The following is a 19,823-nucleotide window of genomic DNA, read 5'->3' as shown; positions in this document are numbered from 1 at the left end:
TGCTTTTTGTATTTGGGAGGAGAGGGGCATTAGGCTTCTAAAAGATTTATATTATTTGGATAATACTTTATGCTCTTGAAGAGCTTGAATGACTTTTCGATTTACCTAGATCTCAATTTTTTAGATTCTTACAGATTAGGAGCTTCATCAAGAAGGTTTTTGTCTCCTTTCCAGAAATACCCCACACCTCTCCAATTGAGTATGTTTTTTATTTGAACCCTCATAACAGTGGACTCATTTCAAGAATATATATCATAACATCTATTGATCCACAAAACCTGGATCATATTCGTAAAGCCTGGCAAAATGATTTGGGCAGGGAATGTACTGAGGGAGAAAGGGAAGATGCTTTAAATCAGGTTCATTCTTCCTCGCCTTGTGCGAGGCATGGCTTAATTCAATTTAAGGTCCTTAGGCTTCATTGGCTAGACCAAACTAGCCAAGATTTACCCAAATGTCAGTCCTATATGATAAGTGCTCAGTAAAGAACTCAGTAAAGATGCTCATTCTGTTATTGCATTCACTACACTCATAGCAAGGCGTTTAATATTGTTTCACTGGAAAAGGGCAGAACCTCCAACACAAGGAAGCAACGTCTTACATTCAGTTGGAAAAGATTAAATACAATACTCGAGGTTCGAAACGCAAGTTTCAAGACATATGGTCGCCTTTTATTAAATATTTTTAAGAGCTCCATTGCCTTTAAGATGTGATAATCGAACTCAACCTCTTCGTCTTTCCATATCTAACTACTAAAACTACTAATTGTAGTTCCTTTATTATGTTATCTTTATCGGTAATCTGAAAGTATGTGCCTGGGACTTTTCCTATTATTTCATTCATACATATACTCCTTTGTTTTCTTTTCGCCTATAATTAAGGGTATACCTCTGGAACCTCCTTACTTTTGTTTATTGCCATACTCAGCTGTTGTCAAGTCTCTCACGTTAATGTCAATTTATGGACTGAACAAACATGGGACACTGGATTCCTGCACTTTTCAAATTCTACAATTTCTATTATGTGTACATATATAGAACCTGTTTATGTAATTAATTTTTTATTAATTTTTATTTTTCCTTGATGCCGTGTTTTTTTTGGGTCGTTTATTACAGTTTATACCATGGTCTTTTTGAATACTGGATTCTGATTGGCTGGAAGGTGTGCATTAAAACCCTTTAATGGGTACGGGCACGGGTAGCTCCAGTAAGTTTGATTACATTTGAAATTTAACTGACAAAATCACTGTAATTTTCACCTGTTTCACATCAATAAGAGATTTAACTTGGCAGATGACCATAGTATAAGCGGGATAATCCACAGCTAGCCGTGCGTTAAAGGATTTTAATGCACTTCGCTTCGCGTCAGGTGTCTTGGCCTCCACGTCGTGCATTAAAACCCTTTAACGCACGGCTAGCTGTGAAATATCCCTTACTTAAATGTGAAAACCTAATAAAGAAAATATTTAAGAAAGGGGCTGTCTAATATATAAAAAACATACTTTATTAGAGGAAAGCATGACTGGGTGTAAAAACATGATAATCATTATAAACATTCATCAATGTTTAAAGAGATGATCCACCTATATACCTTTCTTTATCCTACAAAACAAAAAATAAGATATTTTGAAAAATGCTGGTAACCAAATAATTTTGGTAAGCTACCCATTGACTTGCATTGGTTTTGTGGCCATACAATAGAAGTGAACGGGTGCCACCGTTAGGTTACCAACATTCTTCAAAATATCTTCCTTTGTGTTCTGCAGAAGAAAGAAAGTCATACAGGTTTGAAATGATATGAGGGTGAGTAAATGATGACATAATTTTCATTTTGGAGTGAACTATCGCTTAAGGTCTTTTGAAGGGTTGATGATGCACTTATATATGATGTTAGTTACAGCTGACAATCATTTCCAAGTTACAATATTCCCAGAGTTTTTCATAAAAAAGGAAGCCTGTTTTGTAACAATAACTTATAAATATAATAACATATTATTCCTCATTCCTCATATATTATAATTCAAGCAAAACGCAATCATTTAGCAGGGCTCAGTCAATCTCTGTTTAACATAAATAATATATCATTCATTATGTCATGTTCTAATTTTTAAAACACATTATAATATACAACTGCACTGATGCTAGGTGAACCAGACAGCTGGATGGCAAATGTTATCGGTAGTGACGCATGTGTTGGATAGTGAGGTTGTCAAGTATACGCGGGCTGCAGTGGGTGAAGTATTGCAGGGCGGGGTCATCGAAGTTAAATGGAGGGTGGAACTTCTCCTGAACGTACTCGGGCAGCAGGTGAGGAATACTTGAATAAGAAAGAGATTTGCATGTATCAATCCTTCACTTTAAAACCGTATACGTGTAGTTGAGATGAATAGCACACTTACTCCCCAGTGACAGTTTTCTTGCGTGAGCAGCAGAAGCAGGCGAGAGCGGCCAGAAGCAGCAGCAGCAGGAGCGGGATGCCAATGCCCAGAACCAGTCCCAAAATTAAAGACTTCTTATCCTCCACAGACTGAGCGTTTGTTAGGTCTGTACGGTTAATACCGCTCCAATCTCAATGTGAGGAGAACACAACAACGTGCATGGTTTAATGTGGTTTCAAAACTGGGATCTCTGTGTGACACTTTTGACCGTGTCTTACCTAATATACACGACTGTATTTCCTTCAGATCTGTGCCATTGCACACACACCTGTAGCCGCCGTAGGTGTTGACACACTGGGCAGGTTTGGAACACACAGCCTCATTTGTCTTGCATTCGTCAAGGTCTGAAATAAAAATAAAAACAAGAGAAGACGCAGAGATATGGTTATGAAAGAGGCTCTGACAAATATTAAAAACACTTAACTCAAATATGACATTTCTGTCATTTACTCTCATCTTCCTAAATAAGATTTGAAGATCAGTCTTTGTCATAGCTTAGTATGTTGTTGGTTACATAAAACTTAGTGAATTTATAGATTTTTTTCCTTTTGAGAAACTTGTCAAGTCATGGGAATTGTTTAGTGTACAGTGCACTACTTTTTCACAAAACATGCTATCAAATGTAAAAAACAAAGCAAACATATAGTTTTCTTACCCTCCACATAGGCTGAACGGATGCCGTAGTACTGACTGACTCTGGTAAGATAGTCCATGACATACCAGTGTGGAGTGTCACTAGACACATTAATCCTGTACTCATTCAGACCGCCTGCTGTTACTGGATCAGGAGATGAAACTCTGGCATTGTAGAACTTGTTCTGGAAGCCCATAGACAGCATTTCTTCGAGCTGTTCAGATGCAGAGTTGAAGCTTATCTCAGGTCATGGCATCAATGAAATGACGTTTTGTGTCAGAAACACACGCACACACTGACCTGATTCAGTCCCTGTTCAGACTTTTGATCTTTCCAGCCCATAGACACATTAAACACATTCCAGCCTAAAGAAAGACACAGCTTGTGGTCTCTTCTGAGATTTTAAGTATTAGGTATTATTAAAAACACTTAAATAATCAGTCTTACCTGTGGGATTAGCAGACTCTCCTAAAAAGGTTCAAAACATAGTTATAGAATATAGTAAATATACAGAAACTACACTGTCAAACTTTTTTTTGCCAGTAACGCACTGTAGATTTACGTTATACCTTATCTAGTTCTCATAATTTCTTTCATAAAACAAGACTAAATATCTTAGGTCACTTTTCTTGTTATGTAAATGTACAGTATCGTAATTTAAGAAGTTTTAAATAGTTTTACTAGAAAACAAGACAAAAATGTGTAGGAAGAATGTCATTTTTAGATGTGTTGCTGTGCTAATGTCAGTAATGAGACCAGTCTCTTCTTGCTCATTTTGAAGTGTTTTAATTGTAATTAAAGTAAAGTTTAATTCAAATTGAAAACAGTACTATAGGAAAGTATTAATGAAATCTACAGTAAATTACTGGGATACCTGCTGCAAAAATACAGCAAAGTTTTACAGTGTAGATTACTACAGTGTAGTGTACAACTTAAATAACAAACAAACAAAAAATAATTTAGCCTAATAGATCAATCAAAGATTGCAAAGAATTTTTTATAAAATAGTCAGATCTGGCCCTTGATTCTGATTGGTTGAGCCGAGTTCTAAGCCTGGGTACCCCAGGGCTCAGTTCTTGGACCGCTGCTCTTCTCCATATACACAACGTCCCTAGGCTCTGTCATACGGAAATATGGCTTTTCCTATCACTGCTATGCAGATGACACACAGCTCGGCACCCCCATATCTTCACTCGCTAATTCAGACTTATGTACCTACCCGATCCCTGCGCTCTGCAATCGAACAATGTCTTGTGGTGCCGTCCCACAAAGGGAAAAAGTCACTCTCACGCACTTTCTCCGGATGTGTTCCACGACTCTGGAACGATCTCCCTCTTGACACAAGATCAGCGGATTCTGTAGCGGTCTTTAAGAATCGGCTAAAAACACATCTCTTCCATCAACATCTGACCCATTAGTACAGTCTTCTACTTCTTTTCTACTTTCCAACCCAAAAAAAATTCTTAGCTTCGTATACTGTGATAGGATGACTGAGACCAGTTGTACTGCAACTATGCATTGTTGTCCTTTTGTTGCACAAATTGCTTCTACTGTTTTTCCCCTACTTTGTACGTAGCTTTGGATAAAAGCGTCTGCTAAATGACTAAATGTAAATGTTATAAAATACCAGGATTTATAACAGCTGACCGCATTACATAGCCCAAATATCATTTTATTTACTTCATTTTATGAAACCTTATTGTTGTTGTTTTTTAAATATCTTGGTCATTGGTGGCTAAGGAAAACATACAGTGAAACATACATATGACCAGAGAAAATCTGCTGAATTTCTTAATTTCATAAGGAAGGTTTTAAACATAGTAAAATGTGTCTACATGTACGAACACATATCAAAAAAGAAAAAGTGTGTACTCAGAGGAAAATTCAAAGGGTTTAAGGCATGTCACTCACCGCAGCCATCAGAGTCTCTGGTTTTCTGATAGCGGCACGAGCAGCGCACTGATCCCGGTGTGTTCATACATTCATACTTGGCGTTGGGACATGCCGAGGGGTCCAAACACTCATTTATATCTGCATGTAAAAGGATGTGTGAGTGCTTGATCACACGTGCGACCCAGAGAGTGTGTGTGTGTGTGTGTAGTGCACATCTTTGGGTCATACCTGTGCACTCTTTACCGCTTCCTGTGTAGCCAGGCTTGCATTTGCATGTGTAGTTGTAGCCGGTGCTGGTGCAATCTGCCATCTCATGACAGGGGAAGGGAAATGGAGGAAGGCAGAAGTCTGCGGGATGGTGTTTGACACAAAACTTTGATTAAAGAAGAACTGCTGCAGATCTCAAATTTGAGCCATTGTAAAACACACACATACTAAAGAAAAGATTTATTGACGTGTAAAAAAAAGCAAGTACTGACCATTTTCAAAGCACTTGTATCCTGGTTTGTCCTGATAGACGGTTGGAAAAGGACACTGGCCACATGTGAAACTGTCCGGTTCCTTCTGTCTAAAGCACTCAACTCCAGGAAAACAGGGTTTGCCTTTACACACATCTGTTTTATCGCCACAGTACTTGCCACTGAAACCTTCAGGACACAGACATCCTACAACCTACAAATACAGAACAAACATTATGTCAACTGTATCTGTTGATGTAAAAAAAAAACTTTGGTTAGCTCTATAATCCAAATGATACAGTTACAGATGCGGTATACCTGAAACTTGCCCTGTAGATAGTTCTCCACCACACTGTTATATTGACAACTTCCTCCATTCAAACAGTTACAGAGCTGAAGGACGGGGCTGATCATAGTGCTCGATGTCTGATCGCTCACTTGAATGGTCAGATTTACTGGCTGTATACTCTGAGGGGTCCATACCAGAACTCCATCACCTTCAGGAGAGAAAGAAACCATCATGCTTTTACTCAGGAATAACGGAAGACAATCTGTAGGTAGGGTTTTATAACAGTAGTGTGCATATAGTGTGATATAGAAGTGTGAGTAAATCTCACCGCTGCCTATGGTGGCTCGTGGAGGACGTGGTAAGGCCAAAGAGAAGGTGATCTGGTCTCTGTTTGGATCCTGGGCCTTAACCTGCACTCTGACCGTAGTATCGATCTTACACTTGATCACAGTTGGCTCTGTCACAATGGGCGGCATATTCCCTGTAGAGTAACAGTAGGGGAAAGCAACCACTGAAATAAAAGATTTTTGTGTGGTTGTTCTCTAATAGCTCAAAGGACCTAATGGTGCCCTTAACTCCTTAACTGGTGCAGCCCTTTTTGAGCCTGCACACTAAAATGGCTGTAACTCATGAATTCTTTGGAATATAGACCTACGGTTGGTCTCCTTTGAAAGAAGATAATTAGCAGATTATTGCTGGAAAAAGAAATCACAAAAAAATGTAAATTATTTTGTTATGTTTATTGTAATAAAAAAAACACTTGGGTCCAGATCCTTTAGTTATGCCGCTCTACACCTTTGGAACTCATTACCCCAAGACGTTCGGGAAAGTGAAAATCTTTCCACTTTTAGATCTCGTCTTAAAACTTACCTGTTTAGGCAGGCTTTTCGATGATTATATCACTTGTTTAGGGTTATTTATGGTCTTAATGGTTATGTTTTGTTTTATTTATTTAAATGTTTACTTTTGTAAGCTTGTTTATGATTACTTTGATTTATGTCGGTTAGATCATATGTTGTATTAATGGTTTTATGGATTGTTGTTCTATTCATTGTACGGTGTCCTTGAGTGTCTAGTAAGAAATAAAATAATAATAAATAAAATAATAATAAATAAAAGGTTTATGTTTTTCTTTTATAAAAAAAATACGGATTAACCCCAAAATTTTCATTAGTTAAAGTCCCAAGGGTCACCACGTTTTGTATCAAGTTTGGTCTTGATACACCCAATTTTGATGTGTCTGTGAGTTTTTTTAGCTGATCTACCACCAAACTCCACTAGGGGCCCCATAGGCTTCCATTGGTTTTAACACTAAACCTGAAATTTGATCACAGATGCTTTTTTCACTTTTTTTACTTTTCCAATTACCAGACACAATGAAAAAATACAAAAGCACAAGAACATGTAAACAAAACAGGAAATTTGTATGAAACTATATTTTTGATGCACACTCATTTATGAATCAATTATCATTAATGAATCAATTACTCTTCCTACATAAATTATTCTATAAAACACTGATCAAATGTGTTTTCTAGAGTTTTAGACCTTTCCAATGATATAATGTTTGTCATGATAAGATAAGAATTCACCTGCAAAGTATTGAAGTAAATGTAAGCGTTACGTTGACAGTACTTATTTTTAATACACACTCTTGTCATTTATGAATCAATTACACTTCCTACATACTTATTTTATAAAACACTGATGAAAAATGTATTCTAGAGTCTCAGACCTTTCGAACAATATACTGTATAGTTAGTCATGATTAGATCAGAATTCCCACCAAAATTTGGATGCAAATGTGGGTGTCCCGTATATGACACTGTGACGATTGAAAGGACATAAAAAAGTAAGCACGCTCTTTAAAAAAAAGAAACAATCACTCTTCCTACATACATTATTCTATAAAACTGTGAAGAAATATGTTTTCTAGAGACTTAAACCTTTCCAACGATATAAGGTTTGTCACAATAAGATAAGAATTCGCTTGCCAAATCTTAAAGTAAATCAGCTGTCCAGTATACGGGATGGCGCAAGTTTTTAAGCATCAACTTTGTCTCAGATTAAAATGAGACAATTGTTATTGAGACAGTACAGTAAGATTGGATAACTATACTATACAATTATGGTTGATGGCATAGTATGGGTAATCTTTCCTATGGATTAAAGGTACTGTACATTTTTTGAAGTGATAGATTACCTCAAAATGATTTTTTTTCATCATTCACCCACCCTCATGTCATTCTAAACCTACATGACTTACAGGACACAAAAGACGATATTTTGAAGAATGTTGGTAACCAAACATCACTGGACCCCACTGACTTTGCTGGACAAACAGAGTCCTTAAAGGGACAGTGCACCCAAAAATGTATTCACCCTCATGTCTTTTGAAGAATGTTGTAAACCAAACAATAATGGCCCCCATTGACTTCCATTGAACGGACACAAAACCACTGAGACATTTCTCAAAATATCTTCTTTTGCATTCCACAGAAGAAAGAGTCATATAGGTTTTAAACAACACAAGGGTGAATAAATGAGGACATCAATTTCATTTTTGGGTGAACTGTGACTTTAAAGAAATAGTTGTGTACTGAATGAATGTCAGGTGGTGTGGCAAGTATGTAATAACAGTTACAGTCTAACCGTAAATCTGTGTCCTGGTGCGAAGGTGCTGCTGGTCCTCCAGAGCCTCCTGGCCGAGCTTTGTGTTGCCTGTGGCCAGGATGTCATGCACACACTGAATGCTGCTCTGGCAGGTCTGACTGTGTCTGGCCAGCACGTCTGGACTCACTGAGGACAGCAGCTCTTCTGTTGTGATGGGATTGAATGGGATCACCGGAGGCTGTGAGAACAGAAGGCTCTCTGGAGCAGGTACAGCCCCTGTGGCACAAACAAGAAAACAACCAATAAACACCATGTAGTAAAAAGCAAATAATATGTTCTAATGGTTACATCACAGAATAGAGATTGACTCACATGACTGTCCAAATGGAATCAGGCTCTGTTCAGAAGGAGTAGTGTTATTCACAGAGGGCAGCAGACGTCCATTGGAAAGCAGAAAGTCATCTGTCCTGTTGGAGCTCCAGTGGGCCAGCAAACCCAGTGTACGGTTGTAGAAGCGTTGAGGGACCTCCACCAGAGCGGCCAGCCTGCCTGCGTCATCCCTCCACACGGCCACGTTCAGACCCTCGGTGTACACCACCGCACATCGACTCTTAGTGATACAGCGCACTGCAAAGCCCTGCTCGCCTACATGCACTACTCCTGTCCAAACAGCAGAGGGTGCCAGGTTAAAACTAACAAATTAGGTTTTATCAATTGTTTTACTGTTTATAAGCTCTATGAAAGGGGTGACAACTTTGAAGAAGCTAAAATGTAAGATTCTTACCTACAAACACAGGTACGACCACATCATTGACAAGGATCTTAAGCCCATCTCCAGACTCAGCACAACGCCACTCCACCTTTTGCAGAAATCATTACCTTTATGACATGATGATTTATGCACAAAATGTCTGTTTGAAATGTCAGACTTACCTTTCCAACACCCTGATAGAAGGCAGCTAATCTCACTAGAGCAGGCACTCGCTTGGGCTGCCCACCGGTCACCAGAGGAGCCGTCTCTCCCTGCAGGGTGAAGATATTTGACCCTGTGCTGGAGGACAGACGCACTATGACAAACTCCCCTAAACCTTTGAAGGTATATTCACTGCCGTCAAAAGTGACGAAGTGAAGACTTCCGTATGCCAAACCTGTGCGAAAGAAGAAAGTACAAGATGGACTTTTCCAAAGCTGGCTTTTTGTCAACGTAATTCATACAAAACAAAGACAAAATCATTTAAAAAATTGTTGTTTCTTATACACTCACTGTAAAAAAAATTCTGTAAAAAAATGAAATTTTCTGTAAAATATATGCTGTATATATTTTCTGTAAAATTGTAGGATATAAGGATATATATTCAATTGTTTTCCCAATTTTTCTTGTAAATGTGTTGTCTTGTTCTGTATTTTTATAGTTTTTGACTGTATTTCAAAAATAAACTATAAAAAAGAAATCTTGTTTAAAAAAACTGAAATAAACTGTAAAATTGATTTACCCAGTTTTTCTTGTAAATTTGCGGTCTTTTTCTGTAATTTTGTAGTTCTTGACTCTATTTAAAAAAATACATTTAAAAATCCGTTTTTTTTATATTTACGTGGAAAACCTGTAAAATGACAGATTTTTACAGTGCTGTAAAAGTCAACTAGTAAGATTTACTGAATTTTTTAATTTGCGCAAAATCTGCACACAGTTTTTTAAAGTAAATTTTACTTTAAAAAACTGTGTGCAAAAACGGTGTAAAAAAACTAAGTTAATCCTATAGTTGTTTTTTTACAGTGTATAGTGGTCGTATTTGAATGGTTAAGCCATGAGAACGTTTGTTATGAGTTATTCTTGCTATAACTTAAAGTGTTCAAATGTCATTATTTATGGATGCATGAAGTTTAGTGCTTGTGAACCCCTTTAATTTTTGGTGAATTAAAATGAGTAAAAAATAGTAATCAAAAAACGATATAACAAAACAAACAACCAAAATGACAGCAAGACAAACAGAGACCAAGAGTTCTCACCCATGCCCGGCGCTCCTCTGCTCCCAGGTATGTTACTGTCAAAGCTGCTCCAGCTGTACCCTTGGCACCTATCTAGTGGTCTCTTTTCCAAGTATAGACTGCACAGAGGAGATTGAACACAGCACCACTGGAAGGGTGAGAGATCCTTTTCTGAAAACAAAATGAAACCACGAAATTCTTCAACATTTTAGCACTACTTACAGAGTATAAGTGATTACAAAATATCATAAATGAATGATGTAACGTTTTGCTTTACCTATATATTGTTGTGTTCTGTCTTCAGTGAAGTACCGTTCACTGTATCCTGCCAGCAGGGGGCCCTCCGCATCATACACGCATCTCTTTCCAGCCCTTTGTCTGTTGAAGAGAACGGACTGAAAGACACGGCCCCTCCTGCCACCCCATCTAAGATCCCTCAGCTCCCTCACCAACGCCATCTGTTGTGACGGAAGAGTGTCTGGGCCAAAGGCCAAGTCCTCCTGAGCCTGAGAACGGGTACAGGGACACGGTGCCAATCCTAACGCCCACTCTTCAGGATCTGGCTCACTGAAGGCCCAAAGCTGGCACTTTCTCTGAGGATCAGAGCTGGAGTCTGTCGAACCTGTCAGGTCATACACCAGTTGCCCCAGAACGCCCGTGTTACCCGTAACAGTCTGGGGACGATAGCGCCCTCCGGGGCCAAACAGGTTATTTGGTGGCTTTGGAATCTCGTTATGGAAGTTGTCCTTGCCATCAGTGTAGCCTATGAGAGCATCATGATTGGTCCTCTGTCCCGGGCCCCAGTTCATGTCGCTGTAGCGGAGCAAAGCGAAAGATCGCTGACCATCCGTGGTTAGAATACACTGGAAGGTGTTGCTCTGTGGGAACATTGGCATGGCACTATGATGAGCCTGTAGTCGTTGCAAACACATTTCTTATGACTTGTCTAACGATGCCAAACTAGGGCATAGGGTGGAGGGATTGGGTGCTGAGGTGACAGCAACAGTACACCCAGTTCACCATTTTATGGAGTCTGAGGTGTTTGGTTTTCAAGTTTTGTAAGCTGAGAGCAAACCTTTCATCACTGTAACATCCTGACTGAAATAACTTTTCATGTTTATGTTCTCTACTGAAGTGTATCATGTGTCACGTAACTTCACGTTCTCATGGTTTATTTGAAATATGACGTAAGCATGTAAATGTATTCATATTAATTTTGGTTGTGAGCTTGAGATTGCATGTGGTTACATTTCTATTTGTGAAAGTGCATTCAACATTTTGTCAATACAGCATTTAACATTTTTAGACAGACAAATTTTCCAACAACCTCTCCACAAGAAGTTGCATAAGGTATGATTGTTTGTATAATTAAGCACGGCAAGTTCACGCCAAATATTGTATTTTGTTTTAGAGGGTTATAGTAACAATTATCATCTGCTATGAACCTCATCTCTACAGTTTGTCTAACACTCACCTCAGACAGATTGATCTTTTGATGGAAGACAGGTAGAACGTGATCCCATGTGATTTTTACTATCCAGGAGGGAGTGAAGGATGCTTTGCCATTTTGAGCCTCAAATTTGGTAACATCTTGTGCAGTGCGGTTGAATATTATTTCAGCGTAAATGTCAGATAAATCTAACTGATTGTATTCCTGTTGGAGAGAAAGAATGTTATAAATGTATTTATAAGGTGATCACAATACGGTAAATATATGGGTATTATAAACGTGAAAGCATAAAGTAGATGTTTTTCATTTAATTGCAATTGCCAGACACTTTTATTTAAAGCAACTTACATACATTCACTAGAAATCAAACCCAGTTAAATAAAAGCTCAATTGATTGTATAACATCAAAACTAACGATAACATTTTTTTATTTTAATAGTATAATGCAGAGACAACTAAGTTGCCTGATCATCCAAATAAATAAAAAAACAAGATTTTTGAATGACTTTTCAATTTGTATTTCCCTAAGCACTTTGATCAAAGCACTTTTACAAAAATCTGTAGTTTTCATGAAGTTGTTTATTTTATTATTTTACATGTTTATTGCAACATTTACCTGGTATGACAGCTTTCCATCCCCGAGTGCGAGGTCAGCATCATCCCAAAACACTGCCAGCATGGCCAGGTTCTCATTACCTCTGAAACCTCCTGGAAATGGTGCAGGCAGCAACAGTTTCTCATTCTCACTGACTGACTGGAACTGCACCAAGCCATTATCTGAAAACTACAAATGTACTGTGACATCAAGCCTCTATCAACCTTAACTAAATTAAATCGGTGCATTTGAATTGTTAAATCTGCATGCTTACAAACAGACGGTCATATAACATGCCCATAAATGGAAATCCTGTAGGAGGAGTTATATAAGGAGAGTTTCCATCCGGCACTGTCAAGAGCAACACAGCATCACCAGCTTCCTCTCCAAATGGATACAGGTCACTTTCTGTAAAAACATATACAAAATGCACCCTATAATCACATCATCTGCTTTTTCTAAACTACATTAATTTATCTTTTAATTCATTAGTTTCTAAATACATATGTTTCTGAACAAACACTGAACAAGTACTGAATACAATAATAAGTTATAAAATATTATATGAACTTTTAAAGCATCTTCCTACATCTTTTTTACTCTTTCTTTACCTTTCTGTAATGTAACATTGACTGGTGTGTATAAAACAAGAATAAGAAAAAAATGAATGCATGACTATAATACAATGCCCCACCCATCTGTGTCAGCTGTATACAGTGGGTGTCGTCAGCAGGACAATCACAGCTGTAAGACCCTACGAAGTTGGTGCATGTTCTGTTGATATTACACGCATCAGGTGAAAGGCACTCATTCCGGTCTGTGCATCCACTTATTCCACGTCCATTTTCTGCTGCAACATTCCATCCATTACCACATTGGCATTGAAACCCACCAACGGAGTTGTAGCACATGGCAGCAGGGTGGCATCCACCCCTATTGGCCTGACACTCATCTAGATCCACACAAAAAGCCCCTAGTGCAACAAGACCTGCTGCGCACACACATACATAAGACCCAGCGGTGTTGATGCATTGGCTTGACTTGTGGCAACGCGAAGGCAGTAATGAACACTCGTCAATGTCCTTACAGTACGTCCCATTTCCAGAGTAGCCCAAGCGACAGTTGCAAGAGGAAGAGCCAACTGTGTTCCAACATCTTGCCATGGGATGACAAACAGTGTTATTTGCACATTCGTTGATATCAATGCAGATACCATTCTCTTCACGGTGTCCCACAGGACAGGAGCACTGGTATGACCCAGGTTTATTGATGCACACCTGATCGGGACGGCAACTGTTGTTCACCAGGCATTCATTGATATCAGTACACAGTGGGTCTTGAGCCTCAAATCCATACGCACAAGGACACCGGAAAGACCCAACGGAGTTTATACATACAGCGTTGGCAGTGCAGGGTTTCTCCTTTGCCTGACATTCATCAATATCAAGACACTCTGTTCCTTCTGGACGAAAACCCAAGTTACAGTGACATTTATAAGACCCTGGATTGTTGACACATGTAGAGTTAAGTTGGCATATGGATTTATTATTTGATCCTGAACACTCATCTATGTCAAGACACTGGTTGTCATTGCTCCAAAATCCACTGTCACACACACAGTGGAATGAGCCAATTGTGTTAATGCAAGTACCGTTACTGCAAAGTGTCCCTAACTGTGTAGATGAGCACTCATCTATGTCCTCGCATTGGGTACTACTGTTTCCTTTAGGTGAGAATCCAACATCACAAAGGCACTGAAATGCACCAATGATGTTGATACAAACACTGTGGTCTGAACACCAAGAACTGTTCAGGCACTCGTCAACATCTTCACAAGCTGTCTGATTGCCTGTATACCCATCCCAGCATTCACAAAAATACTCTCCAAGTGTATTTTGGCAATTTGAAAAATTGGGACACTGTGCTTTTCCTGCGGCACATTCATCAACATCTAAACACAAAGAGTTATTTGAGTAAAAGAAACCACTGTTACATGGACAATCATACCCTCCCTCTTTGTTATAGCAGGTGCTATAGCTAGGGCAGGTAAAGTTTCCTATACTACACTCATTTATGTCCTCACAGTGTGTACCGTTGTATTGGTACCCCTCCCAGCACTCACAACGAAAAGACCCTTGTGTGTTGAAACAGTGGGAGAACTTTGGGCAAGCGTCTGTTTGCTCACATTCATCTACATCAGAGCAATTTCTCCCATTCCCACGAAACCCATCAATGCAGGAACAATAGTTAGACCCACTGATGTTTTTGCACTCAGCGTGGGTGTTGCAAGCCTTGGTGACATTCTTACAGTCCTCCTCTTTTATACAAGTTCCCACACTGTAGACCAGACCGAGGGTACATGTGCAGGTATATGTTCCAGGCCAGTTCTGGCAGGTCATGTTCTTCTCACATAGTGAAGGTGGCAAACACTCATCCACATCCTCACATGTAATCCCATCACCCTGGTATCCCTTCAAGCATTGACAGTTATAGGAGCCCTCTGTGTTGTTGCACATGGCGAGAACACTGCAGTTATTTGGCAAAGCTGAGTTCTCGTTACATTCATCCACATCTTGGCAGTGAGATCCAGACCCGGTCATGCCAAAAGGACAGGTACACTTGTAGGAGCCAGGGGTGTTCGTGCAGCGGGCAGCTGGGTGGCATCCTCCATTTTGGGATTGGCACTCATTAGTGTCTATAAGTCATCCAAAATGGGACAGGGTCAGGAAAACAACCCTAAAAAACTGAGAAGAGAGTCCTCGAGCAAGCAAATACATGCACAGAGGAAACCTGAATTAAGAAAGGGGCTTACCAGAGCAGTTTTTTCCATCCCCAGAGAAGCCGTTGAGACAGATACACTGGTGACTCCCTATGGTGTTGATACACTGTGCAAACGTGCTACAGTCATTATCTCCAGACTCACATTCATCCAGATCTAAAACAGGGCAAAACGAGTAACAGATGAGAAAGATAAAGGTAAACAATATAATATACAAACTATAAACAGAAAAATGTTAATAGAAAAACTCACTAGCAAAAAAGTACTAAAAGTACCATTGTACCATGATAATACCATGTTTTTGCATGTACCTGTACATTCTGTTCCATTAAGTGCATAACCAACTCTGCATTTGCAGGAATAAGATCCCGGGTTGTTCACACATTCTGTCTCTTTCCTAGGGCAAACATTCTCCTCACACTCATCGATGTCCGAGCAAGTGACTCCATCCCCCTGGAAACCCACATCACACACACACTGAAACCCTGCAGATGAAGCATGACACAGTCCATGCGGGTGGCAGGTAGGATCACACTCAGGACTAGGGGTAACACAAGTGTCGTTGTATGCTATTGTGCCATTTAGACAAGAGCAGACATAGGCTCCAGGGGAGTTGACACACAGAGAGATATCCGGGCAAGTATAATTCGAGAGGACACATTCATCTAAGTCTGTACAGGTGAAGCCATCTCCTGTAAAGCCTTGATTGCATGAGCATGAAAAGTCACCGGGATAGTTGTAACAAAAAGCATGTAGATGGCAAGAACCCTCGATGGCACATTCATTGACATCCTCACACATGACACCGTTTCCCGTGAAGCCCCGTTTGCAGGTACATGTGAACGAGCCTAATGAATTCAAGCATGTGGCATTGTGGTGACAAGGCTGTGTCCTTCCACATTCGTCAATATCGGAGCATTCTGAAACCTCGGTGATCCGACTGAAGCCTGCTTTACACTGGCATGTGTAAGACCCTTCTGTATTTAAACACTGCTCATTGGTGCCACAAGCCTGTTCCGTTATCTGGCATTCATCTATGTCCTGGCAAGTGGTACGATTGACTAGCCGAAACCCTGGGGGGCAGTTGCAGGAGAAAGACCCCACACTGTTAACACACGTTGCTCTGTTTCTGCAGCCCCCATTATCCACAAGACACTCGTTCACATCGGAGCACTGCAACCGACCATCCCCGATGTATCCCACCATACAGCTGCAATTGAAGGTCCCCGGAACATTAATGCAGAGTGCATTTGAGTGGCACTGCCTTCCGAAAGCGCACTCATCCACATCCTTGCAAAAGATACCGTCGCCTTCGAAACCAGTCAGACATGTGCAGCTAAACAAGCCAGGTAAGTTTTCACATGATGCGTGAGGGCTGCAGTGTCCAATTGCACATTCGTCCACATCGAAACACTGGTTTTGACTGTAGTTGTATCCTGGGCCACAGTCACAGAAGAAGGAACCGGGCGTGTTGACGCAGACAGAGTTGGCTGTGCAAATGTTTCCTGTGGCACATTCGTTAACGTCAGTGCACTTCCGTCCATCTCCCAGAAACCCAGATCGACAGGAACATTCGTAGCTTCCGAGCAAATTGATACATACAGCATTGCGGTCACAGTTGTTTTGTCTGTCGCACTCATTGATATCCACACATGCCAAGCCATTTCCCACAAAGCCCTCTGGACAAGTGCAACGATATGAGCCTGGTGTGTTGATACAATTAGCAAATAAGCTGCAGATGTTGGTTTCACATTCGTTGATATCCTCGCATGTCTGTCCGTTGCTTTGGTAGCCGATGTTGCAGATGCAGCTGTAGGTTCCTGGCAAGTTCCGGCAGCCTTTGTATCCGCTGAAAGTGGAGCATACACCAGGACTCTCCGAACACTCATCTATGTCTAGGCAGAGATAATTTCCATTGCCCTTGTAGCCCATGTTGCATGTGCACATGTAAGAGCCAGGGCTGTTGATGCAGGTGGCATTCCAGTGGCAGATTCCCAGCCGAGTGCATTCGTTATTATCAGTGCACTGATAGCCATTTCCGCTGAAGCCCGGTTTGCAAGTGCATTCTCTTCCTCCTTCTCCGTTACTGCAAAATGCGTTGACATGACAACCGCCATTATTAGTGACACACTCGTTAATATCTTGGCATTGGAAACCATCGCCTGAATAACCGCTTTGACAGGAGCAACTATAACTGCCCAGTGTATTAATGCAGCTTGCTTTACTGTGGCAGCTGTGGAAAACCATAGTGCATTCATCAATGTCCTGGCACTGCACACCATTTCCCCTGTACCCCATTAGGCATATGCAGACAAAATTATCATCACGTGTTTTGAGGCATTCTGCATTGGTGTGGCAAATGCTCCCAGAAGCTGCACAGTCATTGAGATCTGCAGCTGTATAGGCAGAATGGAACAGAGATGAGTATAAGGCAGTACTGTATGTGACTTTATTCTGTATTGTTAGACGATAAATCATGCAAGACCGTTCCAGGTTTAACTTACCTGCATTTGTGTACCTGAGCACAGTACAGAAGCACAGCAGGTACAGCAGCAGGCTCCTGCACAAGAGCGACAGAAATTTAGAAACAATGAATTTTGCCAGTAAGTACCCAATACGAAAAAAATTAGAATGTAACCAAATAGTTCTTGGCCACCATTGACTGCTATAGTAGAAAAAAGACAATGGGTGTCAAAAGTGCCCCAGAACTGTTTGCTCTCATACATTCTTCAAGATATCTTCTTTTGTGTTCAACAGAACAAATACATTTTTCCTACTATGGTAGTCAATGGTGGCCAAGAACTGTTTGGTTACAAGCATTCTTCAAAATATCTTTCTCTGTGTTCATCGGACAAAACATTTGATACAGATTTGGAACAACCTGAGGTTGAGAAAATGAGACAGAATTTTCATTTTTGGGTGAACTGTTCCTTTATGTATGAGAAACTAGTTTCACTGTCCATCAATAAAGTTTTATACTGGTTCACCAAGTGTTTGGCTCTATGACATAATTTTCTAGGACTGTTGTTTGGCATCAATTATTTAAAAAACTGTAATTTTACAGAATTTTACAGGTTTATTTTACAGATATTTCGTAAAATACAGTCAAAAAATATTAAATTACAGAAAAAGGATGAAAATTTACAGGGAAAACTGTTATTTTAAGGTTTATTTCTGGCGAACCTGCTGCCAGAAAATTTCTGCATTTTTTTACAGTGTACACATACAGTTGGTAAGTATGAGAACATCATCCTTTATGCTGTTACGACAAGCCATTTTACCCATAACAAAAGCAGAGGGATTATCATTACTGCCCATACTCCATTTCATCAGACAGAACAGTGGGAATGGCTGTGATACAGTATGTCCTACATATATGTTAGTATCTCCAAAACTCTAATAATAAAACCTGGTTAATTGTTCCAAATGAGCGGCAATTGATTTTACGGTAACACCTTTCAATAAGGTTGTATTTGTTAACAAATACAACCTTACAGTAAGTGTCACGGTTTTACTTTATGAAACCATTTTATGTTTTCTTTTATGCCGGCTTAGAGTTCAAAGTTTATTTTCATAGTGTGATGTTGCTTACAGCACAACTTGTGTTGTGTAAATTGTATTGATAAATTGAATTGATGCTCTTCAAGTTCCAGTTAACTGGTATCATAAATTGATAGTGATGCCAAATGAGCCAGGGGCTTCACAAGTTTGGTAACTGAAATCATGGATGCTCTGAATGAAGACAATGATCCCTGATTGGGTTACATGTTACATATAGAATGTGTAAGCCAGATTCATCTATTGTCTGTCTGAAGGAATCTATAGAAAACTGTGAGGTATTGTGCATCTGAATCAAATTACGTGAAAACATCATTAACGACTAACAGGAAAGAACACACTTCCTAACTTTTTAAGGTTGAACATCACCTCCTGATTAAGAATCATGTCTACAGATCCAACTTTACAGTTCCATGATTGTGAATTGATAGTAAATTAAATAAGGTTATGAAATTATGAAGAGTTATTAAGAAAAGGTTTTTAAATAATTCTTATTATTGTTCTTAAAAACCTTCTCCCAATATCAGTATATCAAATCAAATTTTGTCAAAACAATATTCAGACTTAAACATTCAACAGTTTTAAATTGAGGATGTAAATATGGACTTCACAGTATGATTATAGTAAAATGTCTTCAGTTCACATGAAGATGTAAATATGAAGATAAAATATTTAACTATAAATCTAAGTAGATCTTGCTTACAACTTGAAGGCCTGTATGTACAGAATCAACCATTTTGTTGCTGTAGAGCAATAAATAAGAAATTTAATTCCAACCTAAAAAAATAAAGATAATGAATGTAACACTGTACTTACTGCATATCTCACAGACAGCTGGTGAACCTACAAGGATGACATTAGGTCATAGAGAGTGTGTCCCTCTCAGATTTTCCTTCTCTACTAAATTCCAGCTTACCAGCCCGAGTTATAACATTGTCCTTCCTGGTACAAATGATAATGACCCATCTCAGGACCTGAGACATCCAAAACCAGCAGAATAGGGAACACCCATATACATGTATGGTTATGTTTCACTCTTCTAGTAACTGTACTATTCCCTTTGGGCTCCAGGGTGCAATAAAGGCTGAAACAACAAAGAGCCTCATTCAATAGACTGTGTTCTTTCTAAAA

The 19,823-nt window shown here is 39.5% G+C and overlaps 1 protein-coding gene across 1 annotated transcript; it reads right to left on the bottom strand.

Moving 5' to 3' along the window:
• Window positions 1–1,400: 1,400 nt before the first annotated feature.
• si:ch73-105b23.6 (mucin-like protein) lies at window positions 1,401–19,528 on the bottom strand. Its single transcript, XM_057342801.1, has 24 exons — window positions 19,509–19,528; window positions 17,639–17,694; window positions 15,446–17,530; window positions 15,168–15,290; window positions 12,630–12,763; window positions 12,377–12,544; window positions 11,785–11,964; window positions 10,588–11,188; window positions 10,332–10,481; window positions 9,258–9,472; window positions 9,109–9,184; window positions 8,697–8,984; window positions 8,364–8,600; window positions 6,040–6,192; window positions 5,741–5,919; window positions 5,444–5,636; window positions 5,193–5,312; window positions 4,983–5,102; window positions 3,519–3,539; window positions 3,372–3,436; window positions 3,093–3,285; window positions 2,656–2,781; window positions 2,399–2,567; window positions 1,401–2,316 (listed from the first exon to the last, which is right to left on the bottom strand). The coding sequence occupies exons 1-24, from the start codon at window positions 19,511–19,513 to the stop codon at window positions 2,172–2,174; spliced, it is 5,802 nt and encodes a 1,933-aa protein (XP_057198784.1). The 5' UTR covers window positions 19,514–19,528; the 3' UTR covers window positions 1,401–2,171.
• Between the last annotated feature and the right edge of the window lie 295 nt (window positions 19,529–19,823).

This window comes from Triplophysa rosa, linkage group LG9, assembly GCF_024868665.1.
Source record: "Triplophysa rosa linkage group LG9, Trosa_1v2, whole genome shotgun sequence".
In the NCBI taxonomy this organism is placed as follows: domain Eukaryota; kingdom Metazoa; phylum Chordata; class Actinopteri; order Cypriniformes; family Nemacheilidae; genus Triplophysa; species Triplophysa rosa.
This window is presented reverse-complemented; position numbering and strand designations above follow the sequence as displayed.

Bases quoted from the DNA above. Each gene is read 5' to 3' on its own strand.
- si:ch73-105b23.6 (XM_057342801.1), bottom strand. The intron at 15,291-15,445 runs GTACATGCAAAA...GCCCTGTTTTAG, and splicing joins TAATGGAACAGAATGTACAG to ATCTGGATGAATGTGAGTCT. The intron at 11,189-11,784 runs GTGAGTGTTAGA...ATGTTCCCACAG, and splicing joins AAAAGATCAATCTGTCTGAG to AGCAACACCTTCCAGTGTAT.